The sequence below is a fragment of the Sus scrofa genome, chromosome 3, assembly GCF_054392235.1.
Source record: "Sus scrofa isolate SSC_HxYL_T2T_F1_AM1 chromosome 3, Sscrofa_HxYL_maternal_Yorkshire_Landrace_v2.0, whole genome shotgun sequence".
Classification (NCBI taxonomy): Eukaryota; Metazoa; Chordata; class Mammalia; order Artiodactyla; family Suidae; genus Sus; species Sus scrofa.
Window position 1 is genome coordinate 134297365 of NC_139385.1, and position 26968 is coordinate 134324332.

The 26968-nt window shown below is 41.3% G+C and overlaps 1 protein-coding gene across 1 annotated transcript in view; it reads left to right on the plus strand.

Annotated features, from left to right (window-relative positions):
* The window catches only part of NBAS (NBAS subunit of NRZ tethering complex), a 355775-nt gene that overhangs the window by 181235 nt on the left and 147572 nt on the right, over positions 1-26968 (plus strand). Inside the window, exons 33-38 of the mRNA XM_085016151.1 lie at positions 1092-1205; positions 3796-3953; positions 4986-5075; positions 21642-21809; positions 25452-25565; positions 25871-25970. Coding sequence (XP_084872277.1) covers positions 1092-1205; positions 3796-3953; positions 4986-5075; positions 21642-21809; positions 25452-25565; positions 25871-25970 — 744 coding nt within the window. The remainder of the gene's footprint in view (positions 1-1091; positions 1206-3795; positions 3954-4985; positions 5076-21641; positions 21810-25451; positions 25566-25870; positions 25971-26968) is intronic.

The following is a 26968-nucleotide window of genomic DNA, read 5'->3' on the forward strand; positions in this document are numbered from 1 at the left end:
GAATTCATAACGAAACAACTGCCGTCCTCCAAGAACTGAAATTCTGATAGAGGATGGAGGTCATTAAAAAAGGTGATCCCAGTAGTTTGGTTCAGAGAAGGAGAAGGAAAGAAACATGGAGGAGGGTGCCCAAACCACGTGTTTTCAGCGAAGAAAATGTGGAGATGCCATAGAAGGAAATGACGTCTAAGCTGACCTTTAAGAACATTCCAGGGAAAATGATTTAAGATCTTCGAGTTGACATAAGCTGAATTTTGGTATATGTTCTTAATCTGGACGCTCACTATGCTAAATCAAAGCTTAGTACTGTCGGTGGTCAAATGACAAAACGAAAACAATTTCATAATGAGTGTGATGCCCTTTATTGGAGGGAAGGCAGTCCAGGGGTTGGGGCGCAGAGCTCCTCACTTGCAGTGGCACGCTCTTCTGGAGGGATTTGTGGCAAGAGTGAGTTTTGCGGCATGTTGGAGTAGGCAGCGTGGAAACGGGGCTCAAGTGGCCTAGAGGTCAGGATTTCCTTCTAAGGCAGCAGGTCCGGGTCTCTAGGGTAAGCTGAGCACGCTGGGCTGGGTAGGGGGTGGTGGCTGGTGTATATCAGGTCCTCTTGCTCACGTTTCCTGCGAAGTGCAGACTGGCTCAAGTTTAGATTTGTGACTTGAGCTGGGCCTCTTGGTCAGCCTGATACATGAATTAATTTTATCACAATGAAAGTCTGAAGTTTAAACCCTTTTTACTTTATGTTTACATTCTCCCCCTCGTATCTGTCATTTATTATAATTAGAACATTCAACGGGTAAGATATTTTAAAAAGTCAGAAAAAATGTTTAAAGTTCCTATTGGGAGGAAAACTTTACCTCTTCCCACTTAGGTTGGAATGGCTGGTCTGGGGCTGATATTCATCACTGATCACTTAGGAGGCAGAGCTAATACCATGACTAATAAAAAGGTGGGAAGATCTGAGTGGCCATGACTTTTGTCCTATAATCTTCTCAAAATCAGTCTAATCTCCACTATTTATTTTGAATTAATTGGAAAGATAGTGTTAAGGAAGATGCTGCCCAAATCAGTAAGTGGTTTGCCTGTGTTCACAGGGGAAGACCCAGAGGAAAGGCGTGGACAGGTCCTGATCCTTTTAGTGGAGCAAGCCCTTCGTTTCCATGACTACAAAGCGGCCTCTGCGCACTGTCGGGAGCTGGTGGCCACAGGTGAAGTAGACCCTGCCTAACCCCGTCTTCCTCTCCTCTTTATGGGATTAATAGTGGAAAGGCCCGTTTTGGAATCACTTGGCCTAGTTGGCAAGCCAGACACTTTGTATTTATAAGCCACGTTTTGTGAGTGCTGGCGAGTATGTGTTCCATGTGCTTGTACATTAATATAAATATTTTAATGAGCTCAAGGGTTATATTTTATCTGAGATTTTGGTTGCTTTCCATTCCATAGTAAAAACAGGCTCATAATTTTAATAGCAGTTTTATGTAGATATTTTAATGCCTTTTTATGTGTTTGTTATGTAAAAGAAAATTTAAAAATTTTGAAGTATCTATAATTTGTGACTAAATTGCCAATATTTCTATTCTTTACTTTTTTTTCAAAAGATAACATGACACTTTTCAAATTAATGGTGAGAAATTGCAAAGTCGTTTGCAACCCTAAAATGTTCCATATTGAAATTATAATTCAAATCCCTGGAGGATAAGCAGGTTTTATTGTGGAATAATTTCTCTATTAAAGAACACATTCCCCAGAGGGGTAGGAAGTGTCATCTTATTATAGGCTTTGCACTAAATGATCTGCTTTTGTAGCTGTGCCCGAGTATATGAAAGCTCAGGCCCATCTTTTTACCTGCTGTCTGTGGGTTGCTAGTGAGCGCTGACCTGCTGTCTGTGGGTTGCTAGTGAGCGCTGACAAATGCAGCGCTTTGCTCCGTGATCCCTCCTGGAGTTGGGCACTTTGTATATGACGTTTGTATGCTTTATATCTACTGTTAAAGAAAAAAAAATATTCTAATACTTGTTAAAAATGGTAAGAAAACTCTATTCAGGACTTTGGCAGAGGAAAGAGATCAGGTTCAATGCTGAGTGAAGAAAAGAGAGCTGGGAATTTATAGCCCAGGAGCAGAGTGAGGGCATCAACAATGGGTAAAAAAATCCCAGTGATGAGACCTCAAGGGTAGGGGAATTCTTTTTTTTTTTTTAAATTTAAAATTTTTTTTTGCATTTTAGAGCCTCACCCGTGGCATATGGAGATTCTCAGACTAAGAGTCCAACTGGAACTGCAGCTGCAGGTCTACACCACAGCCATGCAGGATCCGAGCCACGTCTGCGACCTATACCACAGTTCATGGCAATGCTGGATCCTTAACCCACTGAGTGAGGCCAGGGATCAAACCCTCAACCTCATGGTTCCTAGTCGGATTCATTTCTGCTGTGCCACGATGGGAACTCCCAAGGGTAGGGGAATTCTTACTGAACCAATTTAGCAGGATTTTTGCTGGTGGAGGCCAGGGTGATCAGGTATCAAGGATAAGAGGTTCTCCCTAAACTGACTGGGCAGGATTCTTGGTAAAAGTGGATTATACGGGTTCAGCAAGGACTGGCCAAGGTATAGGCCTGACTAAAGTTTGGTCAAGGAAAGAGTCTAGCAATGCATCTATGAAAAATTTGGAAACTCTAGGAAAAAGGTCAATGCTTTACAACCTCAGCATTAGAAAATCGGCTTTGTGGAAGAAGTGCGTCCTGTAATATTAACCTCGTGATTTTGCAACATTAAGTTGAGAGAATAATTATGATATTCTGGAAAATCATTGTCTTAATTGATTATTTATTTGAAGAGCTTTGTAATAATTGTTTTCCTGTAAGGATGGTACCTGGATTGATGGAGAGGAAATAGTCTGGGCTGAGGCCTTTGTACTTAGGAAAAAAGACCGCTTTCTAACTGGAACACCTTCAAATAAGAGTAAAAGTGCATTTTAAGAATTCAGAGTATAAGCATTGCATAGGAAAAAAAATGTCTGCTGGTTGTCAATGTCTGTGTTTTTGTCATTGTCCTTGAGTATCTTCATGTCTGAAGTGAAGGATTCTGTATAGCTGTCTGTAATAATCTCTCTCTAGCACTTTGCGCTTTATAAAGGGCTTTTAAATGCAGGTTATTTTTATTTTATTTTAAAAATTTATTTAAAAATTTTTTTGGCTGCACCCTTGGCTTGAAGAAGTTCCCAGGCCAGGGATCTAACTTGTGCCACAGCAGAGCCCAAGCCACTGCAGTGACAGCGCCAGACCCTTAACCACTGCGCCACAAGAGAACTCTGGTAAATGCAGGTTGTTTTTAAATAAACCTTGTTTGATACAACTGATAAGTCAATGAAGGAGACATTCTTATTATTGTCGTTTTTTTCCTAGTGGTAAAGGATGTGTGATGCTTGGAAATTTCATAAGCTCATGAAAGTGCTTGGTTCACACTCTCAAGTCTTTTTGAATTTAGGTATCCATTTTTTTTACTCAGCATTTAAGCTCTGTAGATTATTTGTAGTCATCATCAGGTAATCTAAAATTTAACCTAGTTTATTAGAAAAATGTGAGGGCGGCAGTGCTGAACTTTCTGGATAATCATCTTTCTTTTGTGTTTTAGGTCCTTAGGTGCTTCTGCTTATGATGTGTATCACTGTGTATCACTAACGACCCACTTTGCTCTGGTTAACCTAAGACCCAAGCAGAAAGCCATCGTATTTCTCATGTGAGACGGAAGTTTTCTTTTCCCTAGTGAAAGCCAATTTGTTTTTTCTGGACCACTTTTCAGGTTATTCTAAAAGTTGGGATGTTTGTAGCCAGTTGGGACAATCAGAAGGTTACCAAGACTTGGCCACTCGTCAGGAGCTCATGGCTTTTGCTCTGACACATTGTCCCCCCAGCAGCATTGAGCTTCTTCTGGCAGCTAGCAGCACTTTGCAGACACAAGTAAGTGCTCTCCATAAGTAAACCCTTAACTGTATCAAGTATATTTTGTTGGATCTGTGGATCTGAGATTTGTGGTCTTTTTTTTTTTTCCCCAATAAAATGAAAACTTTTGATTTATGGAAAACAAATTGTCACTTATGTGAAAAGGGATTTGAAGATATTCTGATATAAAATAGTGTTAGCTATTTTTTTTTAACAGAGGAAAAGGTACAGTATGAGAAAAGAAAGTAATGTTAGGAAATAAATTATTAAATATGGTGGAGAAAGTTAGTGTTAAGAATAAAATATATAAGAAATGGTTTGTGCAGTATGCTGGAAACCATGGAGGTAAAACCAGTGGTGGCACCATCCCCTTAGAAGTCCTTTGGAAATGGCAGAATGTGGGCTTCGATTTTAGAGAAGCTAAATGTCCTGCAATTCATGGGATGGACCTGCATCAGGGAGGGTGGTGCTTGGGTTGTGAAACTCTGTAAAACATGTGGAGAGATGCTGGATTTCAACGTTTTTATCTCATAGTCATTCATTACGTTGTATATGAATGAATGAATGAATGAATTCCACTTCTTTTTGGTCTTTTTTTTTTGGTGTCCTTTGATTTTTTAGGCCCACACTTGTGGCATGTCGAGATTCCTAGGCTCGAGTTGAACCAGAGCTATAGCTGCCGGCCTATGCCACAGCCACAGCAACGCCAGGTCCATGCCGCATCTGCTACCTACCTACAGCTCACAGCAATGCTGGATCCTTAACCCACTGAGCAAGGCCGGGGATTGAACCTGCGCCCTCAGGGATGCTAGTCAGATTCGTTTCCTCTGAGCCACAGCGGGAACTCCTGATTCCACTTCTGAAACTGTGGTTCCTCCTTGTGGAGGTGTTCAAGTCCCAAAGCACAAGCCTGTCACCACAAAGTCATCATTTGGAAGTAGTGGGATTTTTTTTCCCTCCAAAGAGAACTTCTTAAATTTCAACCCTGCTGAGTCAGGCGGGGCAAATTTAAAAACAATTCCTTTATAATGTATCATGTTCTTTTTTCAGATTCTTTATCAAAGGGTGAATTTCCAAATCCATCCAGAAGGAGGAGAGAGTATCAGTGTCTCACCGCTGACTAGTAAAGCGCTGCAAGAGGTGGGCAAGGATGAGAGGGAGGGTGAGAGATGGATGAAACGGAGCTGCCTGTGTGTGTGTGTGTGTGTGGAGAGACTCTTGTTCTTTTACACCTTTTCTGTGTGTGAAATAGAATATTCATATAGAAAAATACACAAAACAGTAATGTCCAACTCGATAAAGTGTCACGAGGAAAACACCCATGAAGCCATCATACTGATGAAGAAACCGTCAAGCCTTCTGGGAGTCCTGCCGTGGTGCCCTCTTCCAATTCACCTTCTAACCCTTCTCTCTCCTTCCAGAGAGCCTGACTGATCCTGATAACTAGACCCATTTGTGTTTCGTTCTTGTTTTAAAATAATTTTAAAACCTATCACATCCATCCCAATATAGTAGTTTAATTTTTACCTATTTTTATACTTTATAGAAGTGGTTGTGCTCAGTATCATGTGTTGTAGTTGATTCATTGTTGCTGCTCTGTAGAAGGTAATTGCCTTGTGCATGTATTCCAATTGTTTCCTTCTAATGTTGGTTGACATTGCTTTGTTTTCAGTTTTGGCTACTAAAAATAATGCTGTCATCGTCCTGTATCCGTTTCTAGTGAGCATGTGCAGACCTTTCTCTCTGGGTCTGCCCACCTTGCCCTGGAAGTGTGTCTTATCAGACGTGTGTCTACGCTCAAGCTCAGTCCATGATCCCAAATGACTTCTTCAGGTGGTTTTACAACCCTCACACTCTCAGCAGCAGTGTTGGGATGCCATTTATTCCAAGCCAGCACCTTGGCATGGATGCTTTTCTGAATTTCCCTGTGCCCTTAAATGTTTAAAGATAACGGTTTGTGATTTTGATTTGCATCTTTCTGCTTGCTAATGAGATGGACTTATCTCAGGAGAGACCCTCTTTTGTGAGGTTCCTATTCAATTCTCTCGTCCATTTTCTGTTCTTGAAGTTCTTATGAATTCAGTGTGTCTGAACCCATTAAGTGTATATGTGTCTCAGGAGAGTTATCCTGGGAGAGCACGGAGGAACTGTACTCCCGGACACCTCTCTCCTGTTGGTCAGCCTTTGCTCCGGGGAATGTAACTTTTTATGCTATTTTTAGCAACATAGAATTGACATTTTTAAGGTCAAAGACAGTAGCTGTTTCTCCTATTCTAAATGGATATATTAAGAGATGCCAATGCTCTTCATAGATTGGTTTCCATAGGATTCCTTTAGGTGGTGAGCCTCACTTTCAAAGTATAGAGTGTCGTTCATTTTTCTAGTAACTATTTCAGAAGGCATCTGTTGTGATAAGTGAGCTACATCTAATCTTTTTGTTTGTTTTTTGTGTGTGTTTTTTTTGCTTTGTATTTCCATACTTTGATTTTACTTAATTTTTTTTTTCGAGATATAGTTGACATACAAGATTATGTAAGTTACAGGTATGAAACATGGTGATTCACAATTTTTAAAGATTATGCTGTGTTTATAGTTATTATAAACTATTGACTGTATTCCCTGTGCTGTACAGTATATCTTTGTAGCTTATTTATTTTATACCGAAGAGTTTATATCTCTTAATCCCCTACCTCTATCTCGGCCCTCCCTCCTTCCTTCTCCCCACTCGGAATCACCAGTTTGTTTTCTTTGTCCTGGGTCTGTTTCCTCTTTACTCCATTCACTAGTTGGCAGTATCTGTCTGGCCAAACTCATATATAGTTGTTTAATGTATAGTTACTTTCAGAACCCTGATACAAAGCTTGAGTTGTGGAATCTCTTGATAGAGTTAGGACAAGAGTATTTAGTTTTTGCCTATGGTGGAATAGGAACAGTTACCTCATTTTTGTCATTCTATCGTTTATGTTAAAATTCAGTCTAACAAATGTGTATTGTATACCCATGTGTGTCCCCGGGTCAGTGCTAAGTGATCTGAGGATCTCAAAAGAAGTTTGAAGTAGGACTCTTGGCCCTTAAGGAGTTCTGCCGTCCACACTGCAGACAGTGGACTTCTTTCTTACTGTTGTTGTGATCCCTTTGAATTGAAGTCATAGCATTTTCCAGGGGCCAAAAGTAGTGGGGATGCATTTTGTCCTTTGGCCTGTCTTGACCTGTCCTCGTACTGATTCATCACTGTTTGGCTTTCCCTTACTGGGTGGGAAAGCACATTAAATTCTATGCTGTGTTCTCCACCGTAGGAAACGTCACGTTCGGAACAGTTCTTATATTGGCCAACAGTGACTAAATATTCTGTGTGTTGGAAGGAGTTGGCAGGTTTTACCATTTTTCAAGGTCCAGTTGAAGACCTGCTTTTCATGTGGTCTTTATTCCAGTTGGTGTACCTTTTGAGCCTCTGATCCTTCCCCACTCGTCCGGCCGCCTCTCCCACGCACCCTCCATCCTCATGTCTATTCATGCCTTCCAGACACGTGTTGTGTTCCAGTCAGGCTGACCTTGTGCCGTTCTGAGTCGGTTCTCTCACACGTTTGGTGTTATGTGAGGCTCCTCTGCCTGCTCTGCCCCTCTCGTCTTGGGCTCTGGTCATCTGTCTAACCCGCTGATCCCATCTGAGGTGTCATGTCTTTATAACGTTTTCCTTGAATCCTCACTGTCCCCTTCTCTGTCTTTCCCAAGCATCTCACGTCCTTGTACCATTAGTACGGTGTGGTTTGTCTGGCAACTGGAAATGTGTCATTTACTTTTGCAGTCTCTCCACAGAGTGCCTGAGACAGAGTGAATGCCAGGTAAATGTTTAATAAAACCAAGTTGGACACTCCCATTGCAGAAAGATTAGCATATGGCAAAAATGAGCTAGAGTGTAGATTTTGGCCTAAAAAGATAAGGAATTTCCACTTTAACTGATGTGTGTGTGCTCTGGTTGCTATAAGGTCTTTTTAGATTCTGGCCAGTGTGAAGGGAGTATCATTTCTCTGTTCAGAGTAGAATTGCAACATGATTCTGCTGAGTTCAGCTCCATCAGCTTATCCTGACTCCCCATCCTTCTTTATAAAATCCATGAAAAACCTTTTGTGGCTTTTGGGTTTCCTATTTTCTGCTTCTCTGATGAATTAGAAAGTGTCAGCCTGGCCCCTTGGTGGCCTCTTTGGGTAGGACATGCTGTGTTACAAGTGGGCACATATTGTTCCATTAAAATCTCTTCAGTAAATGAAGGAGACCGCCAGCAGTTCTTCACAGGATCCACTTAGCAAGGAAAGGGAATTCTTCCAAAAAAGATTTTTTTTTTTTAGTGCCTTAAAAGTTTTCCTCTTCCCACAAGCTGTGATGGATCCAGATCTCATGAAAGGCTAATCCAAGCCCTCAGTGAAGACATTCTGGCTTTGATTCATGATCACATTTCAGAATATCATAGCTACTATTATTAGATTTAAATACAGCGCTTAGCTGTATGATGCTGTGTGTTACACATTAACAGTTGATGTAATAACCATATTATGTCATAAATGAGAGCTGACTGTATATGTAATCTGCTTATTGCTGAAGACTTTCATAACTCAGTTGTGAAAATAATGATTTTTACTTGTATATCTGAGCAAAGTGCAGATGTAATTGCTGTGTGGTTGCATTTGCATTAGTACAAGTGGAGCCTCCAAGTTTGAGGATGTTGGCTCTAGTCTCTGTGAATGAGATCTGTGTTTTTAAATAGAACAAAATGCATAATTTGTGAATAACTACCAAATTACAGATTTCCACTTTCTTATTAATGTTGGCTATTATGAGTTTTAGATGTAACAGTATTCTACCACTTAGAGTGTATTAACATTTTGTGTAGCTAGTATTAGTTATATCACTGTAGCCAATGGTGTTTTCCCCAGATAAATCTAATTAGAGTTGGAAATGGATTATACAGAAGGTTCCCATTAAGAAATCATTTTCACTGTGGGAAATCTTGTTATGAACATTTTTAAGTGGCTACAGATTTATACAACTGGACGAATTAATGTTTAGAACTGGGGCATGTGCTGAGCATAGAGCTATTTTGAATTTATAAAAGGACTGTTAAAAAATGCTGAAATGAAAGTAAGCCAAATGGCAGTTATATTTCAATACCAGAGACGACCCATACTTTTCCCCTTTACCAGTCGTTGGGCATTTGGGTTGTTTCCACTTTTTAGCATCACTTTTTAGCTGCTAAGAACATTGGTCTTTGTGTAGGAATATGTTGATTTCTCATGTAGGTGTCTCGGAATGGAGCTGTGGCATCGTATGGTGTTTTGTGTCTTCAATGTTGGAAGGAATTGCCAGATGGTTTTCCGAAGTGCCTGCGCCATCTTACTTTCCCACCAGGAAGTATTAAGTTGACAGTTTTTTCACATCCTTGCTAACTCTTATTCCTAATGGGCTTTTTGATGAAAGCCATTCTTACCATTTTGGTATGCATTTCCAAATAACTAAGGATAATGAGCATCTTTTCACGTGCTTATCGGCCATTTATATGCTTTCTTTGGTGAAATGGCTATAAATATTTTCCTCATTTTTAACTGTGTTATTTTGTTATATCCTTATTAAGTTGTAATGATTTTTTGTTATTTTCATTTTTTATTTTATTTTTCATTTTAGGGCCATGCCTGCGGCATATGAAAGTTCCCTGGCTAGGTCTTGAATCAGAGCTGCAGCTGCCGGCCTACACCACAGCCACAGCAATGCTAGATCTGAGCCGTATCTGTGACCCACAGCGCAGCCTGCAGCATTGTTGGATCCTTAAGCCACTGAGCAAGGCCAGGGATTGAACTCGCATCCTCATGGGTTCTTAGCCTGCTGAGCCACAAAAGGAATTCCTGTTGCTATTGTTTTTAAGTGCTGGATACAAGTTGTTGTTGGATGTATGATTTGAAAATACTTTTCTTTCAGTGTGTGATTAGATTTTTTTACTTTCTGAATGGTGTCTTTTGAAGTACAAAAGCTTTTAATAGCACTTTTCTAAAATTATAGTTGATTTTTGATGTTGTGCCAATTTTTGTTGTTTAGCATAGTGACCAGTCGTACATACATATACATTCTTTTTCTCATGCTACCTTCCATTGTGTTCTAGCCCAAGAGACTGGATATAGTTCCCTGTGTTATTCAATGGGACCACATTGCTTATCCATGCTAAAAGTAACAGTTTGCATCTACTTAATTCCAAACTCCCTCCCTCTCCCTCTCCTCTCCCCCTTGGCAACCACAGGTCTGCTCTGTATGTCTGTGAGTCTCTTTCTGTTTTGCAGATAGGTTCGTTTGTGCAATATTTTACATTCCACATATAAGTGATATCGTATGGTATTTGTCTTTCTCTTTCTGACTTCACTTGGTATGATAATCTCTAGCTGCATCCATTTTGCTGCAAATGGCATTATTTTGTTCTTTTTTATGGCTGAGTAGTATTCCACTGTATCTCTATGCCATGTCTTCTTAGTTGATTCCTCTGTCAGTGGACACTTTGGTTTGTCTTGGCTATTGTGAATAGGGCTTCTGTGAACATCGGGGTGCATGTGTCTTTTTAAATTATAGTTTTGTCCTCTAGATGATATGCCCAGGAGTGGGATTGCGGGTCATATGGTAGTTTTATATTTAGTTTTCCAAGGAACCACCATGCTGTTTTCCATAGTGGTTGTACCAATTTATGTTCCTACTAACAGTGTAGGAGGGTTCCCTTTTCTCCATACCCTCTCAAGCATTTGTTGTTTGTGGTCTTATTAATGATGGCCATTCTGATGGATAAGAGGTGGCACCTCATTGTAGTTTTTATTTGCATTTCTCTGGTAATTAGTGATACTGAGCATCTGTATGTCCTCTTTAGAGAAATGTCTGTTTAGGTCTTCTGCCCATGTTTTGATTGGATTGTTTGTTTTTTGTTGTTGAGCTGTGTAAACTGTTCGTATATTGTGGAAGTTAAGCTGTTATTGGTTGCATTGTTTGCAACTATTTTCTCTCATTACATATGCTATCTTTTTGTTTTGTTTATGGATTCCTTTGCTGTGCAAAAGCTTGTATGTTTGATTAGGTTCCACTTGTTTATTTTTGTTTTTATTTCTATTGCCTCGGGAGAGTGACCTAATAAAACATTTGTACCCAGTCTATTAATATTTATTAACATTTTCTTTTATTGCTTGTGCTTATTGCCTGTGCTTATTATAGTTGTATCTAAGAAATCTGTGCCTAACTCAAGGTAGTGAAGATTTACTCCTGTGCTTTTCTTGAGTTTTTTTTATAGTTTCAACGTCTAGATTTATTGGTAAATAAGTAATAATTTTGGATGAGGTAAGTATGGGCTTGAGGAATATCCACATACAGAATCGATAGGATCATATTTGTTTTTTCTTTTATGTGATTTCTTGTTCCTTCTTAAAGAATTTTAAATCTGTATTGCACAACGACACAAACATATAAACATACAAACATATAACTGGGTACATATAAATCAGTATAAATGTATTGCCCCAGGCAATGAGCCAGGCTGGAGTTCTCTGCCTTACAGGGAATCCTTTTGCGTCTCAATTCTTCTCTGGGAAGGAACATCTGGGAGCCATTGCTGGCATCTGAGTTCTGAGCCCCCAAAGTGAACTCTGCAAACCCCAGTGTCTTTAGGCTCTTTTTTCTATTATTCTCAGTATTTTGGAACATGGTGAATATACTGAGGTATAGTTCATGGCTCCGTCTTGACTGGAATGTGTAATACTTGCTTTAATTACAAGTGTAGTACAGGCTTTTAACAGTCCACTTACACGGAGATAGGAGTTCAGATAATCAATATAATCTGCTATACTTTATTCTTGAAAGAAAAAAAAAGTGAAACACTTCAGATAAAATATTAACGTTTGTTAACCTTTGATGAGAGGTGTATGTGTATTTGTAGAAACTTTGGTCTTTCTAATTTTTTTAAATATAAAAATAACCAATGATATATTAATATAGAAGTTCTCTTTCTTCTCAGTTTTTTCTCCCTCCCTGTTCTATGAATCCTACTGCTCAGAGGTGACATTTTCAAGTTTATATATATCCTTCCGACTTTTTCTGAGTGTGGACGGATCGTACAGCTCTCCTCTTTCTCCTCGAGGACTATTATTTTGTTCTCTAAATGAAAATGGATTCATACTGCATATATTATTTTGAAGTTTGCTTTTTTTCATGCAATATTATGTGGCAGGGGTATCTGCCCTTGTCGTTACACAGAGACGTTTATGTCATGGTGGGATAGTGGTTGTTGGATGCATGTACCATGATTTATTTATCTTTTCCTTTGCTTTTGAGCATTTAGATTGCGCCCTGTTGTCCTCTATTTTAGACCAAAGGGCACTGAGCATTTTATGTACACGTCTTTGCATTGTGTACTAGGATTGCTCTGGGATAACAATGGGAGAAATGGGTTCCTGAGAGAGAGAATTTCCAATTTCTTGTGGTTTATCCTCCATAACCTTGTGTAAGTGCTAATTAAAAAATTGGGTAGGGAAAAAGAAAACAAGCATATACTTCGTATACCCTAGTTTTTTCTAACTACAGATCTCTTAATCTGGATCCAGGAATGCCGGAAGATCCAAAAAGGGTTTGTTCTCTAAAGCCCCTGAAATGGTGTATCAAATTTGATGTGTGTTTGTGTGTGTCTTCTAGTGACTTGTGTGTTGACATATGTACACATGCATGTGCATTCAGCTTCCTGGGGAAAGCACTTAATGCCTTCATCAGAAGTGTCTAGGGGGCTGTCCTCCCAAAGAGGCGGGCATCTAAGTGTAGCCTGGCCTGTTCATTAGCAGATGAATTGAAGCATAGTCAGGTTTCATAGAGTGATTTACTCCATGGGGTATTTTTCTATTGCTTCTTCTGGCAAAGAGTCCCAGAAGCAGCATCACCAATAAAAAGGGTTACATTCTTACTATTTTGAATTCAGGATGAAATTTGCTCTAAGTGTTAGGTGAAGGGAAGTAGTTTGGATTACTTGTAGAATTGTTGGAGGAGAAGGGATAGTGGCTGAACTCTGTAATCCTTACCTAGGCTATCGGTGCCACCAGCTCAGTTAATAGGTGGTTAACAGGTTGCTCAGAAACTAACCCTCATATTATAAGACATCAGAGAAAGCATCTCCTAAATAGATTATCCTAGGATTTGATCAACAAGAACTGTTTCTGTAGATAAGCCAGGCTTGACATGTGAAACTGCCCATGTTCTTGTGAACCTGTTTGGTAATGTTGTCTATTGCAGGATCTGAAAAATATCATTAGTGCTTAGTAAGTTAACCTTTGAGCTCTGCAACACTTGACATTAGTGAGATTTCATGTTAAATTTTATGCTGCGGGTTGTTGACTTGGTTTGGGGGATTAATCTATTTATGCCGTCATACACTCTAAATTAATTAGCAGTGTGTAACTCTGAATATAAAAACTGCTAGTAGTCATCATTTCAGGGGTAAATTTTGCCTAACCTCTTTTTTATTTCCATATTACATGAAGTTGAAAGAAACTATTTTCCTCATTAATGACTCTGGTTACACTGTAATCTTGGTAGGCTACCCCCAAATTAAATGCTTCTGTGGTCCAAATGAGCCTTTTATTTTACTTTCTCTTTTGTAATTCTTATTAGGGAGAAAATCTATCACAGACATTTCTGAGCATCTGAATTTCACTTACCTTCTGAAGCAAACTTTTCAGTTTCAGATGTTTTAAAATTTTCTATCTTGAGCTAGCCAATCCATATGAACAGAATAAATCACATTTATTTTTTGAAATGAAATAAGTTTTATTGCCTGTATTTTCTGATGTTTTTCAATTGATCTGAACAAAGTTGTATCTCTTTTAAGTGCTGTATTTCTTACCATGTTTGTTTTTAGTTCTGTACTTGAACTAGTTAATATTCAAATCTTTCAGTATGCCCTCTTGATTAAGAAGATTCTGACTGGGTCACCTTGCTGTACAGTAGAAAACTGATAGAATACTGTAAACCAACTATAATGGAAAAAAGTAAAAATCATTTAAAATAAAAACTAAAAAAATAAAAAAGATTCTAAAGATGAACCAAAATTGACAATGTGACATGGACTCTTATTTGAATAACATTTAGCTAGTGAAGCCCGAACCATACTACATTTTAGAAAATGTTTCCTCAAACATGTAAGTAGTGCATTAAAACCAGACTCATCCCTGTCTACAGATACAAACTGTAGATTGGGGGTTTTCACATTCCCTGAGCATTTGGTAATGAATAAACACAGTCCATGCACTTGAACAACTACTGTCTAGTTGGAAAGACAAACAAAATATAATGTCAATATATTATGGACGGTGCATTAAAAGTATGCATATAATCCTGTGAGTGCAGCAGGATTCCACTAACAGCTAACATGCTACATTTCAAGGAAAATATGGAACTTCTTTGTAACTTTGGAGTAGGAAAGTATTTTTTGCCAAAAAAAAAAAAAAAAAAAAAAAAAAACCCTGATAAATTGAACTAATTTTGAAGTTTAGGAGTTCCTCTTGTGGCGCAGTGGGCTAATGATTGGGCTTGTCTCTGTGGAGGTGCCAGTGTGATCCCCAGCTAGGTGAAGTGGGTTAAGGAGCCAGTGTTGCTGTAGCTGTGGCATCACAGCTTTTGGCTGGGATTCGGTCCCTGGCCTGGGAACTTACATATGCTGCGGGAGCAGCTGAAAAAGAAAAAAAACGTTTATAAACTTCTTTTACTAAAGATGCCATTGAGACAATGAAAAGAGTATCTGCAGAATAGAAAATATTCACAATTCATATATTTAATAAAGGCTGTGAATCCAGTGTGTGTATGTATGTGTGTGTATGTATATATGTATGTGTGTGTTTGTGTGTGTTTATATATAAAACTCCTGCAAATGAATAGGAAAGACAACCAACAGCAGAATGAACAAAAGAGATGAACTGGCACTTTGCAGAAGAGACAGTGGCCAATAAATGCAGGAAAGGGTGTTCAGTTTTATTAGTCACTGGAAAGATGCTAATTAAAACCATAAGGAGATCCCATCACATACTCCCTAGAACTGCTCAAATGAAGAAGACGTGAGATACCAGGTGTTGGCATGGATGTGGTGCAACCAGAACTCTCGTAGCTGCTGGTTAAGAGTATAGATTGGTATAATCATTTTAGAAAATGTTTGGCCCAGAGTTCCCATCGTAGCTCAGTGGTTAATGAATCCGACTAGGAACCATGAGGTTGCAGGTTCAATCCCTGGCCTCGCTCAATGGGTTAAGGATCTGGCGTTGCCATGAGCTGTGGTTATAGGTGGCAGACACGGCTCGGATCCCATGTTGCCATGGCTCCGGCGTAGGCTGGCAGCTACAGCTCCGCTTCGACCCCTATCCTGGGAACCTCCATATACCACGGGAGTGGCCCAAGAAATGGCAAAAAAAAAAAAAAAAAAAAAAAAAAGACAAGGAAAAAAAAAAAAAGACAAGACAAGGAAAAAAAAAATGTTTGGCCCTATTTACTAAGTGTGGACATTTGCATACTCCATAGCAGTTGCATTACTAGGTATGTACCCAGAAATGCAAATGTTCACTAGCATATTACTAGCATGTTCAAGGCAGCGGTATTGCTCTTAGGTCCAAATTAGAGAGTGCCCGAACACTCAAATCAGGATAAAAAGTTTTGATTTCTTCACACAGTGCCATCGTATATTAATAATGCATTGGCATTACACTAACAATGAGTTGGACAATCTTTAGGTACAAGAATGTGAATTTATGTTGAATGAAAGAAACCAGACACAAAAGAGTACATGATTCCATTCATATAAAGTATAAACCCAGTCAGATTTAATTTGTGCTGCAGGAAATCAGGATAGTCTTTCACCCCAGTCTTGGCAGAGGTGGTGGCTGGGAGTCAGCTCGAGAGGGGAGGTGTCTGAGATTCTGGTCGTCTTCCTTCCTTTTTTCCTTCCCACCCTGGGGCTTATGGAGTTCCCAGGCTAGGGATCAAATCCCAGCTGGAGTATAGACCTAGATCACAGCTGTGGCTCTGCCGATCCTTAACCCATTGCACCAGGATCAAACCCATGTTCCTGCTACTGTAGAGACACCATCGTAACCGGGTCAGGAAGTGAGGAGGCACCCTGGGCAGAACACATGAAAGTGAAGGGCGGGCACATGAGGATGAAAGGCAGCAGAGGCAGGACCAGCAAGAGACCCAACAACCACACCAAAGCACCGCCATCGCCACCCTGACGGAAGGGACACCACTGAACAGCCTGACACAAAGGGAAGTGAGGAGACACCCTGGGCAGGGAGGTTGCTTATGGGGGGCATATTCACCTTGCTTGATCTGTAGTTGACTTTTTTCTCAGATGGTAGCCCAGTGCCCACTGGGCAGTGTTGTCGTAAAGCTTGGGAATGTGAGTGTGAGGCTAGATCTAGCTCGGTACCTGGCACATACTAGGCGTTTGAGGAGTGGTAGCCATTATGATTCTTGGATTCTTACAATAAGAGTCCAAGGCACTGCTTGAGGTAAATAACCAGTCTAGATATTTCTTATTCCTCTCTGGGAGCCAGGTTCTCTGTCCTTCCTCAACAACTTGCATTGCTCATTTTTAGGTTTACTGCATCTAACCTCACTTAACAGACTGTTTTTTTTTTTTTCCCTTGCATTGTTTTGCTTTGTTTGCTTTTTACTCTCAGCCCTTCACTAAGACCCAGCTTGGTGATCAGCCACTTTTTCCTTTTTTGGATGGTTGGATTCAGAATCCTTGAATTTCTCTGCTTACCTGAGGCCCTTTTAACCTTTAAAAAAATTAGAAATAAAAACATCTGAGCTTCATATATGCATTCCGAGACAAATGTACTTTATTTAACCTTGTATATTCCCAGCATCGCCACCTTCATTGAGTTCCTGATTATTTTAAACTTGGGCTCGCTCACCAGTCTCCTAACTGGATTCCTGCTCCTGGAATACTATTTGTAAAACACAAATCTGTGTTACTCCCTTTGTTTCAAGCTGTGCAGTGGTTGTCCCTTTCATCAGGGTGGCGATGGCGGTGCTTTGGTGTGGTTGTTGGGTCTCTTGCTGGTCCTGCCGCTGCTGCCTTTCATCCTCATGTGCCCGCCCTTCACCTTCGTGTGCTCTTTGCTACACTTCATTGAATCGCTCAGGCTTTCTCCAGTTTGCCATGTTGATTGATGCCTCTCATTTTCATCATCACCCTTTCTTCCTCGGAAGCTTTAGATTCTTTCCTGCTGAAATACTACTTTCCCTGTGAACACAGCTTTCTGTGACTTTGCCTGTAGGCAGAGGGCACATGACTTCTCTTCAAGCCCCAGAGTGCTTTATGTGTACCTCTGTTTTAGAAGTTGATATTATTCTGCAGTGGTTTGTCCATATCTTTGCCTCCCTTTCTTGTTTTTTGCTGCTTGAGGGCAGAGACTGTGTCTTTCTTGCTATTATTACCTTATTGCCTAGTAAAGTGTGAGACATCAAATAAGAGTCACTGAGTGAGTACTTGCCAAGTAGGTGAATGAATTCTACCTGGTTTTTGTTTTTCCCCCAGGTGTGGTTTCTAAGTAATTCAAAAATACAACATAAATTGAGATGCTTACTATCTTTTACATATAATTACATACATACATATGTATATCTATAGCCCTATGCATATATATGGAGAAAGAAAATGTCTAGTTACTACAAATTTCTTTTGAGATTACTTTCCAGAATAGGGCTACTATGGAGTGTTTTTCCGAGAAGCACATATGTACATAGTACTGTTTCCACTCAGTGCAGAGTTACTGGGCCAGAAGCTGAGAAGCAGAATGAAGCAGAGTGTGCGTGAATCCAGAGCTTCCGGTAGCCCAGAGAGGCGTGCTGGATGAACTTGGTGGGTTACATGCACAGTGGGGTGCTGTCCAGTGGAAAGAGGCCCTGCCCCAAAAATGCAGGACAGGCGTTGAAGGAACCACCTGTACCACTGTGTAACAGCAGAAGCTCCTTGGCTGCGGCTGTGGCCTTGTGAGAAAAGAGGGGTGTCTGGAGTGCAGCTTGGAATCAGCTTGTTTTTCTTCGGTTGAGCTAAGTCACACATGATGAGCCAGCTATGTTGCCAGAGTGGAGAAGAAATGAGCCTCCTGCCATCTGCTCAAATAGTAAAGAAATTGAGGAAAGAATTCTAGTATTGCTACCATTAAACTGTTTCTGGTTTTTGCAATCCCTTGCAGTCCTTATGCCCAGTATACACATAAAATGCTTGGCAAAGCCCTAGCACATAGCAAGCATTCAACATGGCATCTATTGTTATGACTACTCTTGGAGGGAGAATTGTGTTTTTTCCTATGTAGGTCTTTCTACCTTGTCCTTTGAGAAGTGTCGATAATCTTCATTCCATCTCCCCACATCCCATCCCCCCCCCCCCCCCCCGCCACACGCACACATATGCTGGTGCACACGCTCACACATGCTGGTGCCCAGGCAGAGGGGCGGATGGATGCATAACCCTCCTATTGCTGGAATTGAGAGAAGGAACCGAGGATGTAAGACTTAGCCTCGCTGGTTTCCTCCTGGTCTTCCTGTTGATAGGAAGGGTGCGTTCTGCTCTGGTCTCTGTTCCTGAAGGTTAAAGGCTTGTGGGCTGTTGAATTTACTTGTTTCTTTAGGCCCTAAGGCTTTAAAATCTAGCGTGTTCTACCTTAACTGTGCATCTCAAATTTTTTTTTTGTCTTTTCTAGGGCCACACCCACGGCATATGGAAGGGCCCAGGCTAGGGGTCTAATCAGAGCTGTAACTGCTGGCCTACGCCAGAGCCATAGCAACACGGGATCTGAGCTGTGACTGGGACCCACATCACAGCTCATAGCAATGCCTGATCCTTAACCTGCTGAGTGAGGCCCAGGATCGAACCTGCAACCTCATGGTTCCTAGTCGGATTCGTTAACCACTGAGCCACGATGGGAACTCTGCATCTCATTTTGGAGTAGCTGCATTTCAGCTGTGCAGTTGCCCTGCAAGGCTGATGGCTGTTGGGTTGAACAGCACAGGTTTAGGGCAGTTTTGGGAGTTTATTCTTCTCAGTTTTCTGCTACCAATAGGATTGATAGGATTATTTTGCTTAGATGTGTCTGCTCTGCCAACTCCTTCTTGGAAAAGTTACTGCAAGATATAGACTTGCAGAAAGATGTTAGCTTCATTTTGACGGAAGAAAACTAGGTCCTATGTGGAATGTGAGCAGAGGGAGTCTGGGAAATGCAGTCTTTGACTTTTCAGCTTCTAGCAATAGTAGCACAGTTTGTCTGGCTTTGGGAATGGAGTGGGGTACACACCAAGCTGCAGTACCTGCTGTAAAATCTGAAACCCAGAGAGGTGCTGTTTTGTATTGATAGTAAACCAGTTATTTTTAGAATAATCGCCCTTCTAGTCAGTCACTTTAGCATGATATTTTTTTAAACATATCATCTGTTTTTCTGTTATTTTCATAATTAGATTATAATTTATTATACAGTGAGTTGATGATTTATACCTTTCCCAAAGTCCAAAAAGCCCATTAGGAAACACAGGGGTTTTTAATGTTTTTTTCTTTCCTTTTTTTTTTTTTTTTTTTTGGTCTTTTTAGGGCAACACCTGCAGCATATGGAGATTCCTAGGCTAGGAGTCAAATTGGAACTGTAGCTGCCAGCCTACAGGACAGCCACAGCAATGTGGGATCCAAGCCACCACAGCTCATGGCAATGTTGGATCCTTAACCCACTGAGCAAGGCCAGGGATTGAACTTCCATCCTCATGGATACTAGTCAGGTTTGGCACTGCTGAGTCACAATGGGAACTCCCATTTTTTTTTTTTTTTTATTAAATTGAGATATATTTGATACATGTCCTCGTGTAAGTTTAAGGTGTATGATGTGGTGATTTGATACATTAATACTGCGGTGTGGTTGCCGTTGTACCATTGCTCACACGTCTGTTGCATCACATAATTATTATTTCTTCCAGTGTTGGGACACAGTTTTGTTTTTCATATTAAAAGCGTAGTTTAGAAAATCTTTGGGGAAAATTTCACCAACAGCAAAGTGGGTAAATTGTAAATATTGGTTAATATAGCTTAAACACATTTCCCTTTAGAAGTAAGAATAAAATTCAAACGGTTTTCTAGAAATCATTATGTATCCTAACATGATGTAATCATTTTCTTTTACTTATATAACATTACTATAATTTAGCAGCTATAAAAAAATGCAGTTTTATTTCTCCTGTAGGACAGCACTCTGGCTTGGATGGGTTTTTGCCTGAAGTCTCAGCCAAAATCAAGATGCTGACAGGGCTGTGTTCTTTTCTGGAGGCTCCAGAGGAGAATTGGTTCCATACACATTCGTGGTGTGGCCAGAACTTAGTTCCTTGTGTTTGTAGAACCGAGACCCTCATTGTCTTGCTTGCTGTCACCAGAAGTTGCTTCTCAGCTTCTAGATGCCTCTCACATTCTTTGGCTCCCGGTCCCCTTCATGCATCTTCGAAGCCAGCAGTGATGCGTTGAGTCCTCTCAGGCTTCAGCTCTCTCCTGCGTCCTCCCCATGGCCTCTCTCTGGCCCCAGCTAGGAAAGGCTCTCTGCTGTACAGGCTCAGCGACTGGGTTAGTTCCATTCACGTAGTTCCCGATAATCTCTTCACCTCAAGGGCTGTGTTATTAATTGTATGTGCCAAGTCCCTTTGCCATGTAAGAGCATCTTTGCAAGTTCTGGGGATTAGGATGTAGACATCTTTGGGGGCCGTAATTCTACCTCCTGTTCGTGGTGGCTCTCAGGTTGGTCTCAAATGGTGAATTTGTCATTATTCAGTGATTACATGATTTATCACCTTTTTGTTACTTAAATTACATATTAATGAATAATGTGATGTAGATCTAAATAGCCAAACAAAACTATCCTTCTGGTAGTGGCAGGAAAGCTATTTAAAAGCAAGACTAGACCTCATAATTTTTTGTTTTATTTGACTGGGATACTGTAGAAAAAAATAAGTGGAAGTAGACAGACCTTAAACCAAAATTTTGATTTTTGCAGAACAAATTTATTTTTCTTTGATCAAAAGCACATGTGGTTGCTGTCATTTCTATTTAAACGAATGTTAATACATTGGTATTTTTCTCCACATGGAATCTCTTGGGTTAGTAAATGGAGAGTTTGAATTTTAGCTGATTGCTTCAAGATTGGCAGGAGGTTCCACATTATAAACCTTTTAAATGCTGTTAATCATCCACTTGTTTAGATGAAAAAAGCAAAATAGCTTTCAACATTTAAAGGTGGAGGATCATGGCAGCATTGTTCAAATGAATAATTTATTTCTTAATCTAAATAATAAATACTTTATAATGTCAAAAAAAAACATGAGTATCTTCTTGGAGGGTATTAGATTGGTAAAAAATAAAAAACCCCTTATTTGCCTTGTAAATATTTCTGAAAGGGATTATTTGACTAATAGGGTAAGATGTATTTTCCTTTACTCAAGTTTCTTTTGTAACTGATTCAAGGAGATGACGATATACTAATAGAGCTTTATTTCACATTTTTTCATCATTGGTAAAGATGGACTTTGAGTCTGTTTATGTTCAGTTTGAAGTAGTCGCATCATCCCTCTCTGCTCTTGCGCTGAGGCGTGTTTTGGCTCTTGCCGGTTTCTTTTTTTTGAACCCAGGGTGAAGGAAGTATTCCAGGCAGCAGCTCGGCTGACCTGTTCCACTGGACCACCGCCACCACCATGAAAGTCCTTTCCAACACCACGACCACCACCAAGGCGGTGCTGCAGGCCGTCAGCGACGGGCAGTGGTGGAAGAAGTCCTTAACCTACCTTCGACCTCTTCAAGTAAGCAGTGCCTCTTGCTTTTTAAAATCAGTTGTGTAATTCGTATCCATTCATTGGCACACTTTTCAGTTGGTTTCACTGCTGTTATACCTTTATCTGCTTTGGGTGATTAAAATAATCTCTTAAGAAATCTAGGTCTCCTTGGAGTTCCCGTCGTGGCACAGTGGTTAACGAATCCAACTAGGAACCATGAGGTTGCGGGTTCAATCCTTGGCCTTGCTCAGAGGGTCAAGGATCTGGTGTTGCCGTGAGCTGTGGTGTAGGTTGCAGATGCGGCTTGGATCCTGCGTTGCTGTGGCTGTGGTGGAGGCCGGTGGCTACAGCTCCGATTCAACCCTGAGCCTGGGAACCGCCACATGCCGCATGTGCGGCCCTAGAAAGGACAAAAAAAAAAAAAAAAAAAGAAATCTAGGCCTCCTGTCAGATAGGGAATAAGTAATTTACTTTCTAGAATGGAGTGCACTACCACACAGTACTTGCAAAAGGCATTGATATATATTCAGGTAAGGTTTGGTTTATACGTCAGAATTGAAGTTTCCTGGGATGAAAAGGAAAATGATGTGACGCAGGCTTTCTCCCTCATGCTCTGTCTCCGTAGGCCAGCAGTGGAAGAGAAGGCCAGGAGCCCGGCTGGGGGCGGTCTTAATTCTCTCTGGCTTCTGTAACAAAAATAACACAGACTTGGTGGCTTAAGTGACAGACATTTACTTCTCACAGTTTTGAAAACTGGAAAGTCCAAGGTCAAGGCCCTAGTAGACTTGATGTTGGGTGAGGACCTGCCTCCTGGTCCATAGAGAGCCGTCCATCCACTGAGTCCTCACGTGGCAGGAGGGTGAGGGACGTCCCTGGAGGCCCTTTTATAAGCGCACTAATCCCGTTCCTGAGGGCTTTGCCTTCCTGACCTAACCCCCTGCCCAAGTCCTCACCTCTCGATAGTGTTACACTGGGGCTGAGGCTTTCCACACAGGAAATTTGCGGGGACACAGACATTCAGTCTTCGGTAGCCTTTGGGGAAAGAGAACAGGTGCACAGATTCTTTCATGTGTTCTGGGCTCGGGACGAGCAGTGGCGCGGTTGAGCTTGCTTTCCGGGACATCTGGAGCCACCGCGTCCCTGCTTCCTCACCCTGATGTCCTTGATCTCACACTGGAAAGCGCAGAAGAACAGGACAGGTGGCATTTTATAAATTCGGCCCAGACACCGGCGTATCTTCTTCATTCATTCATCCTGCAGGAATCTTCCACATGTCAAATGTGCTTGTCACTGGGAAAGGAGTGGGGGAAACACTTCAGTCTAGTTCCCTTCCCTTGTGTAACCTGCGTTTCAGTGGCAGAGATGAGGAAAGCAACACATAGACATAGGCACACCGAGCTATGTGGCATGATGGGGCAAAGAGAGAGACACTCTACCCTGTATTCTGCTGTAGTCTCCATGGGAAAAGAATCTGAAAAGGAATTCAGGTAGAACCGAGTCACTTTCTTGTACAGCGGGAATTATCACAACGCTGTAAAACAACTACAGTAAAACTAGAAAATGTTTGTATGATAATGTCGTGGCAGGTGGTAATGAGTGCTCTGAAGAGAAGTTAAGAAGGAAGAGGAGGATGAGCGATTTGGGGGGAGGCGTTCTGAGTTAGATTGGGAAGCAGAGTTTCTCAGAAGGGGAATCACTTTGAGCAGAAAGCTGATTGATGGAGGATAATGTGAGAAAAAGAGTGTATATATGTATGTGTGACGAGGTAACTGCTCTACGGTGGAAAGTTGACAGAACACTGTAAGGCAGCTATAATGGAAAAAATAAAAATCATTAAAAAATATAATTCAAAACGAAAAAAAAAGAGCTTATTGAGGCAAGCAGAGCAAGTGTGTTTTCAAGGCATGTGCTTGACATCTTTGCCAGGATACAGAGGAGGCCAAGGCAAGTAGGTACAGAGTGATGAGTGGGGAGAAAGGAGACACGATCAGAGAGGTGGGGAAGAGGCCAGACTTGCCAGGCCTCCCCAGACCGTGCTAAGGAGTACAGATTTTGTTCTGAGGGTGATGGAGAGCAGTTGTGTGATCCCGCTTCACTTTCAATGACGTTATTCAACTGCTGCGTGGAGAGCGGGCAGTAATGCGTCAGGAGTGAAGCAAAAAGATGGCTTTCTCTTCCAGGACTCTGGGTGAGAGGTTGGTGGTTTGGATTAGGGGAGCCACGAAAGAAGTGGGAAGTGTTTGGTGTGGGGATGTATTTTGCGGACTTGCTGATGGTCTGGGGGTGGGATATGCAAGAAAGAGAGCTAAGGATGATGGCCCAGACAGCTGTGTAAGTGAAGAAACCACTCACTGCTGTGCCATGCACTTGACTTTGAGTTAAGTCTGTGCATCTCTCTTTGAGGGGTTATGTCTTTTTTTTTTTTTTCCCTCGTCTTTTCTCTCTTTAGGGCTGTACCCGTGGTATATGAAGATTCCCAGGCTAGGGGTCTGATCAGAGCTGTTGCTGCCGGCTTATGCCACAGCCACAGCAACGCCAGATCCGAACCGAATCTGCTACCTACACCACAGCTTACGGCAACGCTGGATCCTTAATCCGCTGAGCGAGGCCAGGGATTGAACCCGCAACCTCATGGTTCCTAGTTGGATTCAATTTCTGCTGTGCCAAGACGGGAACTCCCCTGAGGGGTTATGTTTTAGAAAAAGTTTTCAATGTTATGCCTGGATCTCTTGTGTTTATTGGGTATTGGTTGTCATTTTTACTGTCATTTATAGCAGCAGCTTCGTTGTTTTCTTGGGCTGTGCTTGGCCTAAAGCAAGTGCTTAGTAAACTTCAGAGGAATGGGTGAGTGTCTTTTACTTGGCTCTTCTGATAAGGAGCTTTACCATCTGTTTGAAGAGAACAAAACATAAGATAATTAGCCGCAGGAGCGACTCTAAAGTATTGCTGATGCGGAGTGCCGATGACCAGGCTCACAAAGGCACGTGTGTGGGTTGTGCTTGTGGAGCAGGTGTGGATAATGAAGGGGGCACAATCTTGTCTTGCCTCCATCTGGTGCGGTTTCAGCAGGCATGGTCTGAGGTGGGCCTGGAAGGAGGGTGGGCTGTCAGCATGGATGGGACCTCTGTGATGAAAAAGAAGGGCACAGGCCAGTGGGATGCATCAGGGGATGGTTTGGTTGGAGCTCAGAGTCAGCCTTCAGTGTGAGTTAACATTTAATAAATTTGAATGTTACTGAATGTCGTTTAGATTCGATCTTAGCAGCCGTTTGCATTGTTCGGAGCTCCTGACAGTTTTGGGAGCAAGGGAGCAGTGTGTACAGAGTGGTGTCTTGGAGAGGTTATTCTGACTGGCGTATAGAAAGCTGGCCACACGTGTAACGCTGACTACTTCAGTGTTTCTGAGGCAGTGATGTCAAAGCGACCAAGAAAATCAAGAGACGCTTCGGGGTGAGGTTGAAGTGCTGCGGTTAGAAGTGGTGCTTATACTCACATTCTCGGCTGGGCAGCCGTGTCCCTCTGACGCGCACTCTCAGGATCCCACAAAGCCCACTGACTGATCTCCCCCGAAGGCCACTGCTCTTCCTTTCCTCCTTCCTTCCTTCCCTCCACTCCCTCCCCTCTGAGCTCTCTTTCTTTTTACCCACTCTTCTTCACTCTGTTCTTTCAGGGGCAAGAATTGGGTGGTGGTTATCGAACTGGAACCAGAGCCAATGAAGGTCTAGAAAAACAAGGCTGTCATCCTTTTTATGAATCTCTCCTCTCTGATCCCTTCGTCATAGAGGTAAGGACAGGGTGCCTGTGAACACAGATTTAACTGTCGTGCTGCTGTGGGCATTTTACCAGAATTTTCTTGCTTTGTTCTTAGCCATGTTATTCATTGGTTTTATGTGATTTGCTTCATGGGTATTGCCACATATTATGAGCCTAAAAAGTCTGTTGATGATTTTACATAAAATATTATGTTTTAGTAAAGGAGAATTATAATCCAGGTCATCAGAAGATAGAAATCTACCATTATGTTTTCTAAGAATATCTTCATAGAGAAAAAGACGCCCCACAAATGGTGTAACTGCTTCTTTTGTCCAGTCTGAAGTGACTTGTGAGAGCTTCGCAGAAGTATTGCTGAGAACTGGGAAACTGGCAGAGACTAAAACTGAAGGAGAAGAAGTATTTCCAACAACGGAAGGTATGAAAGAAGTGCCCTGACAGTGTAACTCATGTTAGGAGAATAGTAAGACTTTATAAGTGAATGAGAGTTAGGAAAAACAGTAATAACATTTTTAGTGATTTTGACTAGCTTAACTTGACACCATCATTCATTCATGTATATATTATTGATTTAAAAAATTTAATGAGTACCTACTGATTTCCAGACACTTAGTAATATTGAGGATTTAAAAGGATAAATAAGAAACAATTCCTGTCTTTAAGTTACATGTAAAATGATTCTTACAGTGAATGGTATGGAATAAGGAGCTCAGTAAAAATTTCTTTCCTCCTTTATGTAAGAACTCTTTAAGTGTTTGTTTCATAGAATGTAGATGCATCTTTCATCTTAAGAATTTTCTGCATGGTGGCATATCTTTCCATGAAGAAATTTTGAAAAGAATGAAATGTATGCAGGTTTACCACAGACAACTTGCTGTTTGTACTTTTTTATTCTTTAGCCTTCTTACTTCTTTTCAAGGTTCCAGGTTAATTGCCTTGACTATTTTTTTCAGTTCTTTCTTTCTGCTCTGCCATCCTCTGCAGCACCTCAGAATTTGAGGGTTACTGGAGCTCCGGCTATCATATCTATATTCCAGGCATCAGAAAGGAAGGAGGGGGTGGAAACAGTTTTTTGGCAGTCCTGTCCACAGCTTCCACTTACATATTTCTGGCTGCTTCTAACTGCCAGCAAGTCTGAACCAACCTGTCTCTTAACCAAGCACATTACAGTGTGGAGTAAAGTTTGGGGAAATGTGTGTGTGGAGTCGAACTGCCAATGTTCCTGGAAACCTTTCCCGTAACTTCTTTTTAGATAGCGTTTTCTTTCAGTCAGGATTTATGTGCAGGTGGGACGAGGGGAAGCAAACCCTGCTTCCTTACCCACTGTGCGGAGCCATCGGATACCGGGGTTTTTACCAAGTGTGCCACCTTCCTTCAGTTCCGGCATGCCTGTCATCACCTCTAGTTTTTCCACCT